The following is a 14,339-nucleotide window of genomic DNA, read 5'->3' as shown; positions in this document are numbered from 1 at the left end:
CAAATTTTTAGTACTCTATTGGAAACATCATAAAAATTGGATGAACTTTTATTTTTGACAGAATGTATGATTTTCTTAATTTCACAAGCAAAAGTTGATGATACATTCATATGACTGAATTTTATGAAGACTGCATTTTGAACATACTGCTGTGACTCATCATTTATAGCCCTTCCATTCAGTTCAATAGTGATGTTGTCTTGTTTATTGCATTCCATGTGATTGTAAGCCTGTTGTCAGGAGTACTGATTTCTGACTTAATGTGCATGTTCTCTGACTTTTTTAATAATGTTTTTTGGTAATTTTGAGTAGTTTTTGTAGTGTGCAACTACTGCAGGATCCTAACTTGTTCTCGTCTTTATCAATTAAGGCCCTGCCATCGTTATCCATCCATGTTGGAAAATTAATTACTGATACCAAATTTTAGGATCCAAATAAGGTTTCCAGATCAATTTTCCTATCAGAATCCTTAAAAAAAATCTACACTCAAATCACCACAGACTATTAAGTGCTTGCTGCTGTCCAACAAATAACACTGAACAGAATCAAGATTCCTCATAAATAGTTCAAAATTTCCAGTGGGGATCTACATACGGTTACAATTAAAAGTGAACTATTTTTCAGCACTAATTCACAAGCATACACTTCTATGTGCTGATCACTATAAAATCTACTTATCTCAATGTTTTTGAAGTTACACTCTGTCTTAATGTATGTAACAACTTCTTCCCTTTTCCTATGTTATTTCTATGTATAATCTTTTATATGGATCTTATCTAACCTTGTGGTTAATTACACCTTTGCAGAAAGTGGGGCTATTGGAAAAGCCACCTTTGGGCCATATTGTATCCTTCTTTGCTTGTAGGTCATCCCATATGAAGTCAAGAACTAGGACCACTCGACAAAAAGCGCAGACACGTCACTCATTTCCTCTATATGAAGCCCTACTACAGTCCAGAGGTGCAGATCAATGACGGGTCCAAGGAAACTGAAGACCCATTCAACGACTGCAAAGCTTCAGCAGGGAGGGGGGGGGGGGGGGGGGGGGGGGAGGGGGGGAGGGGGGGGGCTACCATCAGTGCTCATCATAGGGAGGAGGATGTAACAACAGGACCATAATGCAAGGCTCTGGCTACACCACTGCACTGAAAGTCTCCCAGCTGACTTTGTGGAATGACGTATTATGTTCATGAATTCATGCTATGATCTCTTTAATAAAAGGCAGTACTTTGTTCTCACCATTCATAAAGCTGTGTGATTTTCTGCAGTTGGTCTGCACACGAGTGTCCACAATAATGTGCATATCTCCCTTACTGCAGACTGCCATTCCTCACTGCTACAGGTGGAATTCCAAAGCAAACAGGAAATTTGAGTATGGATGAATCAACAGAATGGTAAATTGTGCTACTTCATTCGCTCCTGGAAATCATTGGAAAGTTGTTGCTTACTACCTGACTTCCCACACTGCAATGCCTACAAAGGCAGGTGAGCACAATGCAAAATTAACAGCAGAGAGCAAATCTTGCATTGGAATTTTGCTGTGTGGTTTGATTCCTGAATGTATGATTTTTTATATATAGACCCTCACGGTCAATAACTGTGTAACCAAACTGCACATTCCATTTGTTATAGTCCCCTTCATCACCAATTCCACTTAAGAATTGTCATTAGTGTCCCTTTTCATTTATCTATCACAATTTTGTTTATATGCTGTAATGGCCCCTTACCCCATTCAGTCACAGTCATCATCTCATTTTATTATATCTTTCATTTCCCTACAGCAGTATGCTAAGTGAAGAATGCATGTGCACCACAAGAAAGGGGGAGCAATAGAAAGCAAGAAAATGGAACGATATCAGAAGTTGAAAATAACTGAAAGAGCACAGTGCACAGATTCATCCCATTAATAATATATAATTAATGATAAGTACCCCCCCATGAACCATGGACCTTGCCGTTGGTGGGGAGGCTTGCGTGCCTCAGCGATACAGATAGCCGTACCGTAGGTGCAACCACAACGGAGGGGTATCTGTTGAGAGGCCAGACAAACGTGTGGTTCCTGAAGAGGGGCAGCAGCCTTTTCAGTAGTTGCAAGGGCAACAGTCTGGATGATTGACTGATCTGGCCTTGCAACAATAACCAAAACGGCCTTGCTGTGCTGGTACTGCGAACGGCTGAAAGCAAGGGGAAACTACAGCCGTAATTTTTCCCGAGGGCATGCAGCTTTACTGTATGATTACATGATGATGGCGTCCTCTTGGGTAAAATATTCCGGAGGTAAAATAGTCCCCCATTCGGATCTCCGGGCGGGGACTACTCAAGAGGATGTCGTTATCAGGAAAAAGAAAACTGGCGTTCTACGGATCGGAGCGTGGAATGTCAGATCCCTTAATCGGGCAGGTAGGTTAGAAAATTTAAAAAGGGAAATGGATAGGTTGAAGTTAGATATAGTGGGAATTAGTGAAGTTCGGTGGCAGGAGGAACAAGACTTCTGGTCAGGTGACTACAGGGTTATAAACACAAAATCAAATAGGGGTAATGCAGGAGTAGGTTTAATAATGAATAGGAAAATAGGCATGCGGGTAAGCTACTACAAACAGCATAGTGAACGCATTATTGTGGCCAAGATAGATACGAAGCCCACACCTACTACAGTAGTACAAGTTTATATGCCAACTAGCTCTGCAGATGACGAAGAAATTCAAGAAATGTATGATGAAATAAAAGAAATTATTCAGATTGTGAAGGGAGACGAAAATTTAATAGTCATGGGTGACTGGAATTCGAGTGTAGGAAATGGGAGAGAAGGAAACATAGTAGGTGAATATGGATTGGGGGACAGAAATGAAAGAGGAAGCCGCCTGGTCGAATTTTGCACAGAGCACAACATAATCATAACTAACACTTGGTTTAAGAATCATGAAAGAAGGTTGTATACATGGAAGAACCCTGGAGATACTAAAAGGTATCAGATAGATTATATAATGGTAAGACAGAGATTTAGGAACCAGGTTTTAAATTGTAAGACATTTCCAGGGGCAGATGTGGACTCTGACCACAATCTATTGGTTATGACCTGTAGATTAAAACTGAAGAAACTGCAAAAAGGTGGGAATTTAAGGAGATGGGACCTGGATAAACTAAAAGAACCAGAGGTTGTACAGAGATTCAGGGAGAGCATAAGGGAGCAATTGACAGGGATGGGGGAAATAAATACAGTAGAAGAAGAATGGGTAGCTTTGAGGGATGAAGTAGTGAAGGCAGCAGAGGATCAAGTAGGTAAAAAGACGAGGGCTAGTAGAAATCCTTGGGTAACAGAAGAAATATTGAATTTAATTGATGAAAGGAGAAAATATAAAAATGCAGTAAGTGAAACAGGCAAAAAGGAATACAAACGTCTCAAAAATGAGATCGACAGGAAGTGCAAAATGGCTAAGCAGGGATGGCTAGAGGACAAATGTAAGGATGTAGAGGCCTATCTCACTAGGGGGAAGATAGATACCGCCTATAGGAAAATTAAAGAGACCTTTGGAGATAAGAGAACGACTTGTATGAATATCAAGAGCTCAGATGGAAACCCAGTTCTAAGCAAAGAAGGGAAAGCAGAAAGGTGGAAGGAGTATATAGAGGGTTTATACAAGGGCGATGTACTTGAGGACAATATTATGGAAATGGAAGAGGATGTAGATGAAGACGAAATGGGAGATAAGATACTGCGTGAAGAGTTTGACAGAGCACTGAAAGACCTGAGTCAAAACAAGGCCCCGGGAGTAGACAATATTCCATTGGAACTACTGACGGCCGTGGGAGAGCCAGTCCTGACAAAACTCTACCATCTGGTGAGCAAGATGTATGAAACAGGCGAAATACCCTCAGACTTCAAGAAGAATATAATAATTCCAATCCCAAAGAAAGCAGGTGTTGACAGATGTGAAAATTACCGAACTATCAGTTTAATAAGTCACAGCTGCAAAATACTAACACGAATTCTTTACAGACGAATGGACAAACGAGTAGAAGCCAACCTCGGGGAAGATCAGTTTGGATTCCGTAGAAACACTGGAACACGTGAGGCAGTACTGACCTTACGACTTATCTTAGAAGAAAGATTAAGGAAAGGCAAACCTACGTTTCTAGCATTTGTAGACTTAGAGAAAGCTTTTGACAATGTTGACTGGAATACTCTCTTTAAAATTCTAAAGGTGGCAGGGGTTAAATACAGGGAGCGAAAGGCTATTTACAATTTGTACAGAAACCAGATGGCAGTTATAAGAGTCGAGGGACATGAAAGGGAAGCAGTGGTTGGGAAGGGAGTACGACAGGGTTGTAGCCTCTCCCCGATGTTGTTCAATCTGTATATTGAGCAAGCAGTAAAGGAAACAAAAGAAAAATTCGGAGTAGGTATTAAAATTCATGGAGAAGAAATAAAAACTTTGAGGTTCGCCGATGACATTGTAATTCTGTCAGAGACAGCAAAGGACTTGGAAGAGCAGTTGAATGGAATGGACAGTGTCTTGAAAGGAGGATATAAGATGAACATCAACAAAAGCAAAACAAGGATAATGGAATGTAGTCTAATTAAGTCGGGTGATGCTGAGGGAATTGGATTAGGAAATGAGGCACTTAAAGTAGTAAAGGAGTTTTGCTATTTGGGGAGCAAAATAACTGATGATGGTCGAAGTAGAGAGGATATAAAATGTAGGCTGGCAATGGCAAGGAAAGCGTTTCTGAAGAAGAGAAATTTGTTAACATCCAGTATTGATTTAAGTGTCAGGAAGTCATTTCTGAAAGTATTCGTATGGAGTGTAGCCATGTATGGAAGTGAAACATGGACGATAAATAGTTTGGACAAGAAGAGAATAGAAGCTTTCGAAATGTGGTGCTACAGAAGAATGCTGAAGATTAGATGGGTAGATCACATAACTAATGAGGAAGTATTGAATAGGATTGGGGAGAAGAGAAGTTTGTGGCACAACTTGACCAGAAGAAGGGATCGGTTGGTAGGACATGTTCTGAGGCATCAAGGGATCACCAATTTAGTATTGGAGGGCAGCGTGGAGGGTAAAAATCGTAGAGGGAGACCAAGAGATGAATACACTAAGCAGATTCAGAAGGATGTAGGTTGCAGTAGGTACTGGGAGATGAAAAAGCTTGCACAGGATAGAGTAGCATGGAGAGCTGCATCAAACCAGTCTCAGGACTGAAGACCACAACAACAACAAATGATAAGTAGTCAATGGAAAATTGTTTCTATGATTTTCTCACATTCTTTACTTGAATTTTCAGGTCCTGATTGTCATGTGCTTTATCACTCACCCCTTTCAAGGTCCATTATTACAAAAGGCACATTATTACAATCATGTTTACGTCATCACAATCATGATTATTTTAATGCATCTTTAGCAGATCTAGTCTTACTTTGGATAAGCTGCACTGAAGTAAGGTTCCATAAGGCGTCGTTGGGGGATAACAATTTTGTTTTCCGTGGGTATATATGTAACATCAGCTGAAGATGCCATGATTTCAAGCCACCTGAAACAATAAAAGCATATCATTCAAATAAAACCACGAACAGAGAAATAAATTTAAAAAAACACATTTTGTTAAGTTGTTACCAAAGATGCATATTAATTTATTTTGTTATGCTGTCATTTCAAGCAAACATTTGTACATTGGTTTTTGGAAGTAAATCATGAATAATACCATTAAAAATGTAAGAGGAATATCAAAATTGCATGATTGGAAGTACTCATTCATCTAATATCTGTCATTTTTCAATGATCCAAAACCTCCTACTTCAGAAGCACCTCTTATTCCAGTCCTGCACAAGTTTGTTGTATCTCCTCAGTGACCAGGCCACCTTCGAAAGCAGCAATCTCACATATCAACTCGGCTGCAAACACTACACAGCATTTTACTTTGGGATTACCACCAATAAGCTGTCCGCCAAGAAGAATGACTACTGCCAAACTGTTCTCAAGAACAAAGTTGACCACTTGGTGGCACACCATGCAGCTGAGCACAACATGCTTAATTTGAATGACTGCATTACAACCCAAGCCATATGGAGCCTTCCCTCCACAACAAGTTCTCTGAGTTGCACAGACGAGAGTTTTCCTTGCAACAAATTCTCCACTACCATAATCGTCCTGGCCTCAATCTCAGGTAACCCCGCACCCTCAACCCAACAGTTTTTGCTTCATCTGTCCTGTCAGCACCTCCCAATTCATGTTGCCTTCAGTGTGCGAAACTTCCCACCAGCCCCAACAATCTTGCCAGCCCTTATATCTGCCACCTCTCCCTCCCATATTCCTAGCCAGGAAAAGGCCGTCTCCGTCCAAGCCGTGTGAGTGTGTGTGTGTGTGTGTGTGTGTTTTATTTTACTCTAGCTCGTCAATGGATAACTCTGAAAGTTAGAAAATCTTCTTTCTTTTGTATGTTCCTATCAACAATTCGACAGTTCTGCTTTTCGGTAAATGGCCTCAAATAACCCTAAAATACATATGTTGTAAACTTGTTGGTTAAAACACACATTACAAATTTGCACAACAGTTATATTTACGTGTTCTGTTTCCAATGGCATGCTGTAACTTATTGCAAATGAGTGCCATGATACTACCAACAGAAACTGCGTGTGTTAAATTCTTAACAAAGCTCACCTAAAAATCGTTTGTTGATATGCCTTTGAAACAAACAATGCAGGATGCTCAGTGAAACAGATAAAAGTTGTTCTCAATATTATGAAAAGGAAAGTTGCTACTCACCATATAGCAGAGATGCTGAGTCGCAGATACACACAACAAAAAGACTGTCACAAATAAAGCTTTCGCCATTAAGGCCTTCGTCAACAATAGATGCACACACACACACACACACACACACACACACACACACACACACACACACACACACGCCCAAATCCAACTCACAGGAAGACTGCAGTCACAGGCAACTGAAACCACCTACAAGCAGCAGCACCAGTGCATGATGGGAGTGGCAATTGGGTGTGGGTAAGGAGGAGGCTGGTATGGGACAGACAACGGTTAGTATGTGGTGGGGGTGGCAGAAACTGAAGCACTGCAGGCTAGACGGAGGGCAGCAGCAGTTGGGGGAGGGCGAAGTAGTGGAAAAGGAGAGAAGTAAAAAGACTTGAGTGTGATGGTGGAATGACGACTGTGTAGTGCTGGAATGGAAACAGGTAAGGGGCTGGATGGATGAGGACAGTGACTAATGAAGGTTGAGGGCAGGGGGGTTACGGGAACATAGGATGTATTGCAGAGAAAGTATCCACCTGCACAATTCAGAAAAACTGGTGTTGGTTGGAAGGATCAATATGGCACAGGCTGTGAAGCAGTCACTGAAATGAAGGATGTCATGTCCACATAGAATGCAGCACAGTGGTTGCAGCTTAGCTTGGTTTGTATATCACACGACTGGTTTCACAGGTAGTCCTGCCTTTAATGGGCTAGATGATGTTTATGACCAGACTGGAGTATGTGGTGGTAGGAGGATGTATGGGATGGGTCTTGCATCTAGGTCTATTACAGGGGTATGAGCCATGAGATAAGGGGTTGGAAGTGGGAGTCGTGCAAGGATGGAAGAGTATATTATGTAGGTTCGGTGGTCGACAGAATATCACTGTGGGAGGGGTGGAAGACTGGAAAGATAAGGCATGGGAGACTCGTTTTTGTACTAGGTTGGGAGGATAATTATGTTGTGTAAAGACTTCAGTGAGACCTTCAGTATATTTTGACAGGGAACACTCGTCACTGCAGATGTGATGACCACGGGAGGCTAGGCTGTATGGAAGGAACTTCTTGGTATGGACCAGGTGGCAGCTGTTGAAGTGGATGTTTTGCTGGTGTTTAGTAGGTTTGTTATGGACAGAGGTACTGATGTAGTCATCTTTGAGGTGGAGGTCAAAATCTAAGAAGGTGGCCTCTCGGATTGAGTAGGACCAGGTGAAGCAAATGAGGGAAAAGTTGTTGAGGTTGTGGAGGAATGTGGGTAGGGTGTCCTCACCCTTGATCCAGATCACAAAGATGTCATCAATGAATCTGAACCAGGTGAGGGGTTTAGGATTCTGGGTGATTAGGAAGGATTCCTCTACATGGCCCATGAATAGGTTGGCACAGGATGGTGCCATGTGGGTGCACATAGCCGTAGCTCGGATTTGTTTGTAGGTAATGCCTTCAAAGGAGAAGTAATTGTGCATGAGAATATAGATGGTCATGGCAAGAAGGAAGGAGGTTGTTGGTTTGGAAGACGTTCAGCATTGGGAAAGGTAGTGTTCAATAGTGGTAAGGGTATGGGCATTAGGAAAGTTAGTGTAAAAGGAGATGACATCAGTAGTGATGAGCAGGGCACCGTGTGGTAAAGGGACAGGAACTGTGGGCAGTTGGTGGAGGAAATGGTTGGTATCTTTTATGTAGGAGGGTAGGTTCCGGGTAATAGGTTGAAGGTGTTGGTTGGTCTATGACAGCAGAGATTCTCTCAGTGGGGGCACCGTAACCGGCCATGATGGGGTGTACTGGGTGGTTAGGTTTATGGACTTAAGGAACCATGTAGAGAGTAGGAGTGTGAGGAGTGGTAGGGGTGAGTAGAGAGATGGACTCCAGGGGGAGGTTCTGGGATGGGCCTAAGGATATGGGTAGTGATAGGAGATCCTGCTGTATTTCTGGAATGGGATAAATGTGGTAAGGTTGGTGGTGGAAGTATCTGAAAGCTGGCGGAGTCCTTCTGCCAGGTAATCCTTGTGGTTCAAAAACAACAATGGTGGAACCTTTGTCCGCAGGTAGGATTATAAGGTCTGGTTCAGTTTTTAGATGGTGGACTGCAGTTCTTTCTGTGGATGTAAGGTTACTTTGCATGTTGAGGGATTTGGGGAATGATGGTGAGGCACGGTCTGAGGTTAAGAAATTCTAGAAAGTTAAAAAGGGGTCATTTTGGGGGCAGTGGTAGTGTGTCACGGTTGGATGGAGGAGTGAACTGATTTAGGCGGGGTTCAATATGGGTCTCTGGTTGAGACCGATTGGTAGGGTTGGTGACAAAAAAGTGTTTCCACTGTAGGGACCGAGAGAAGGAGAGATAGTCTTTAACATGTCCTACATGACTGAATTTGGGAGTGGGGCGAAAGGTGAAGCCTTTGAAAAGGACTGATATTTCTGTGGGGCTACGGCTTCTAGAGGAAAGGTTCATGACTTTGTCACAGGCCTGTTTATGTTCTGGACTGTGTGTTGTGGTGAGAGAGAGTTTTGGAGGGTGGGGTTAGGATCTGCAAGACAGGGTTTGTCAGCTATGAGGGGACGTGGGGGAGATTTGGAGGTTGTTGTAGAGGTGGTGGACAGGGCAGGAGTAGGAAGTGAGCAGGATGGAGAGCTTTTTGAGGTGGCATAGTGCATGTTGCTCAAGTTCCTGCAGGGGAAGAGTCTCAATGTGTGTTATGGGTTCCAGGAATTTGGGATTGCGTAGCAGGAGAATTTTGCGGATGGAGAAAAGGTACTGTAAGAAGGTTGGATTTTGTTGATATGGTTTTGTAGGACTATGTTGGTGAGGAATAAGATTTGGCAGAATCTAAACAGGTGGCGATAATTGTGGAAGCAGGGGTGGCAGCCAGAGATGGGTAATTTGATGGAAAGGCCATTTGGGCAGGGTTCCATGAGCCAAGCAACAGTGCAGGAACAGTATGAGGGACTGGGATCAGGGTATGAATAAAGAAATTTTTTTGTATTGACGCACATGGAAAGTGTAATGATCCATGGCAGTGAAAAACAAAACAAAAAAAAAAAAAATGCAAAAAATCAGGTAAAAAAATTTCGCAAAAATTCACCCAAATACATCTGAAAACTCAAGGATACAAAAGGGGGATGTTGTGGTTGGCAGGAGAGCCAACACCGTGTTACTAGAGGAGGCCGAAAGGCACACGTTTTAGCTCACGCAGGCTGGCGTGAGGTCTGGAACAGGACAATGAAATTAGAACTTAGAAAAACGGACATAGCTGGTGGAATATTTAACTTTAATCCATTAATGATGAATGTCGGTTTTGACGGTACATGATTCACAATATCAATAATAACTGATAATGACCCCTTGCTAGGTCGTAGCAAATGATGTTGCTGAAGGCTATGCTAAACTATCGTCTCGGCAAATCAGAACGTAAGTAGGCAGTGAACCATCGTTAGCAAAGTCAGCTGTACAACTGGGGCGAGTGCTAGGAAGTCTCTCTAGACCTGCCGTGTGGCGGTGCTCGGTCTGCAATCACTGATAGTGGCAACACGCGGGTCCGACGTATACTAACGGACCGCGGCCGATTTAAAGGCTACCACCTAGCAAGTGTGGTGTCTGGCAGTGACAACACAGGGGAAACAAGATATGATAGAGGAAAACATTCCACGTGGGAAAAATACATCTAAAAACAAAGATGATGTAACTTACCAAACGAAATCGTTGGCATGCTGATAGACACACAAATAAACACAAACACACACACAAAATTCAAGCTTTCGCAACCAACGGTTGCTTCGTCAGGAAAGAGGGAAGGAGAGGGAAAGACAAAAGGATGTCGGTTTTAAGGGAGAGGCTAAGAAGTCATTCCAATCCCGGGAGCAGAAAGACTTACCTTACGGGGAAAAAAAGACAGGTATACACTCGCGCGCGCGCACACACACACATATCCATCCGCACATATACAGACACAAGGAGACATTTGTAAAGGCAAAGAGTTTGGGCAGAGATGTCAGTCGAGGCGGAAGTACAGAGGCAAAGATGTTGTTGAATGACAAGTGAGGTATGAGCGGCAGCAACTTGAAATTAGCGGAGGTTGAGGCCTGGTGGGTAACGGGAAGAGAGGATATACTGAAGGGCAAGTTCCCATGTCCGGAGTTCTGACAGGTTGGTATTAGTGGGAAGTATCCAGATAACCCGGACGGTGTAACACTGTGCCAAGATGTGCTGGCCGTGCACCATGGCATGTTTAGCCACAGGGTGATCCTCATTACCAACAAAAACTGCTTGCCTGTGTCCATTCATGTGAATGGACAGTTTGTTGCTGGTCATTCCCACATAGAAAGCTTCACAGTGTAGGCAGATCAGTTGCTAAATCACGTGGGTGCTTTCACTCGTGGCTCTGCCTTTGATTGTGTACAACTTCCGGGTTACAGGACTGGAGTAGGTGGTGGTGGGAGGGTGCATGGGACAGGTTTTACACCGGGGTCGGTTACAAGGGTAGGAGCCAGAGGGTAGGGAAGGTGGTTTGGGGATTTTGTGGGGATGAACCAAGAGGTTACGAAGGTTAGGTGGATAGCGGAAAGACACTCTTTGTGGAGTGGGGAGGATTTCATGAAGGTTGTTGTTGTTGTTGCTGTTGTGGTCCTCAGTCCTGAGACTGGTTTGATGCAGCTCTCCATGCTACTCTATCCTGTGCAAGCTTCTTCATCTCCCAGTAACTACTGCAACCTACATCCTTCTGAATCTGCTTAGTGTATTCATCTCTTGGTCTCCCACTACGATTTTTACCCTCCACGCTGCCCTCCAATACGAAATTGGTGATCCCTTGGTGCCTCAGAACATGTCCTACCAACCGATCCCTTCTTCTAGTCAAGTTGTGCCACAAACTTCTCTTCCCCCCAATCCTATTCAATACCTCCTCATTAGTTATGTGATCTACCCATCTAATCTTCAGCATTCTTCTGTAGCACCACATTTCAAGAGCTTCTATTCTCTTCTTGTCCAAACTATTTATCGTCAATGTTTCACTTCCATACATCGATACACTCCATACAAATACTTTCAGAAACGACTTCCTGACACTTAAATCTATACTCGATGTTAACAAATTTCTCTTCTTCAGAAACGTTTCCTTGCAATTGCCAGTCTACATTTTGTATCCTCTCTACTTCGACCATCATCAGTTATTTTGCTCCCCAAATAGCAAAACTCCTTCACTAGTTTAGTGTATCATTTCCTAATCTAATTCCCTCAGCATCACCCAACTTAATTCAACTACATTCCATTATCCTCATTTTGCTTTTGTTGATGTTCATCTTATATCCTCGTTTCAAGACACCATCCATTCCATTCAACTGCTCTTCCAAGTCCTTTGCTGTATCTGACAGAATTACAATGCCATCGGCAAACCTCAAATTTTTATTTCTTCTCCATGGATTTTAATACCTACTCCAAATTTCTCATTTGTTTCCTTCACTGCTTGCTCAATATACAGACTGAACAACATCGAGGAGAGGCTACAACCCTGTCCCACTCCCTTCCCAACAACCGCTTCCCTTTCGTGTCCCTTGACTCTTACAACTGCCATCTGCTTTCTGTACAAATTGTAAATAGCCTTTCGCTCCCACTATTTTACCCCTGCCACCTTCAGAATTTGAAAGAGAATATTCCAGTCAACATTGTCAAAAGCTTTCTCTAAGTCTACAAATGCTAGACACGTAGGTTTGCCTTTCCTTAATCTAGCTTCTAAGATAACTCGTAGGGTCAGTATTGCCTCACGTGTTCCAATATTTCTACGGAATCCAAATTGATCTTCCCCGAGGTCGGCTTCTACTAGTATTTCCATTCGTCTGTAAAGAATTTGTGTTAGTATTTTGCAGCCGTGACTTATTAAACTGATAGTTCGGTAATTGTCACATCTGTCAACACCTGCTTTCTTTGGGATTGGAATTATTACATTCTTCTTGAAGTCTGAGCGTATTTCGCCTGTCTCATATATCTTGCTCACCAGATGGTAGAGTTTTGTCAGGACTGGCTCTCCCAAGGCCGTCAGTATTTCTAATGGAATGTTGTCTACTCCCGGGGCCTTGTTTCGACTGAGGTCTTTCAGTGCTCTGTCAAACACTTCACGTAGTATCATATCTCTCATTTCATCTTCATCTACATCCTCTTCGATTTCCATAATATTGTCCTCAAGTACATCGCCCTTGTATAGACTCTCTATATACTCCTTCCACCTTTCTGCTTTCCCTTCTTTGCCTCATGAAGGATGGATCTCATTTCAGGGTAGGATTTGAGGAAGTCGTATCCCTGCTGGAGAGCCACATTCAGAGTCTGATCCAGTCCTGGAAAGTATCCTGTCACAAGTGGGGCACTTTTGGGGTTCTTCTGTGGGAGGTTCTGGGTTTGAGGGGATGAGGAAGTGGCTCTGGTAATTTGCTTCTGTACCAGATCGGGAGGATAGTTGCGGTATGCAAAAGCTGTTTTCAGGTTGTTGGTGTAATGGTTCAGGTATTCCAGACTGGAGCAGATTCGTTTGCCACAAAGACCTAGGCTGTAGGGAAGGGACCGTTTGATGTGGAATGGGTGGTAGCTGTCATAATGGAGGTACTGTTGCTTGTTGGTGGGTTTGATGTGGACAGATGTGTGGAGCTGGCCATTGGAAAGATGGAGGTCAATGTCAAGGAAAGTGGCATGGGATTTGGAGCAAGACCAGGTGAATCTGATGGAACCAAAGGAGTTGAGGTTGGAGAGGAAATTCTGGAGATCTTCTTCACTGTGAGTCCAGATCATGAAGATGTCATCAATAAATATGTACCAAAGTTTGGGTTGGCAGGCCTGGATAACCAAGAAGGCTTCCTCTAAGCGACCCATAAATAGGTTGGCGTACGAGGGGGCCATCCTGGTACCCATAGCTGTTCCCTTTAATTGTTGGTATGTCTGGCCATCGAAAGTGAAGAAGTTGTGAGTCAGAATGAAGCTGGCTAAGGTAATGAGGAAAGAGGTTTTAGGTAGGGTGGCAAGTGATCGGCGTGAAAGGAAGTGCTCCATCGCAGCGAGGCCCTGGACATGCGGAATATTTGTGTATAAGGAAGTGGCATCAATGGTTACAAGGTTGGTTTCCGGGGGTAACAGATTGGGTAAGGATTCCAGGCATTCGAGAAAGTGGTTGGTGTCTTTGATGAAGGATGGAAGACTGCATGTAATGGGTTGAAGGTGTTGATCTATGTAGGCAGAGATACATTCTGTGGGGGCTTGGTAACCAGCTACAATGGGGAGGCCAGGATGATTGGGTTTGTGAATTTTAGGAAGTCGGTAGAAGGTAGGGGTGTGGCGTGTCGGTGGGATCAGGAAGTTGATGGAGTCAGGTGAAAGGTTTTGTAGGGGGCCTAAGGTTTGAGGATTCCTTGAAGCTCCGCCTGGACATCAGGAATGGGATTACCTTGGCAAACTTTGTGTGTGGTGTTGTCTGAAAGCTGATGCAGTCCCTCAGCCACATACTTCCGACAATCAAGTACCACGGTCGTGGAACCCTTGTCCGCCGGAAGAATGACGATGGATCTGTCAGCCTTCAGATTACAGATAGCCTGGGCTTCAGCAGTGGTGATGTTGGG

General features: G+C 43.3%; 1 protein-coding gene across 1 annotated transcript in view; it reads right to left on the bottom strand.

Annotated features, from left to right (window-relative positions):
* The window catches only part of LOC126473303 (endothelin-converting enzyme homolog), a 632,708-nt gene that overhangs the window by 55,654 nt on the left and 562,715 nt on the right, over window positions 1–14,339 (bottom strand). The window contains exon 12 of the mRNA XM_050100277.1: window positions 5,419–5,532. Coding sequence (XP_049956234.1) covers window positions 5,419–5,532 — 114 coding nt within the window. The remainder of the gene's footprint in view (window positions 1–5,418; window positions 5,533–14,339) is intronic.

The sequence above is a fragment of the Schistocerca serialis genome, chromosome 4 (assembly GCF_023864345.2).
Source record: "Schistocerca serialis cubense isolate TAMUIC-IGC-003099 chromosome 4, iqSchSeri2.2, whole genome shotgun sequence".
NCBI classification, from domain to species: Eukaryota; Metazoa; Arthropoda; class Insecta; order Orthoptera; family Acrididae; genus Schistocerca; species Schistocerca serialis.
This window is presented reverse-complemented; position numbering and strand designations above follow the sequence as displayed.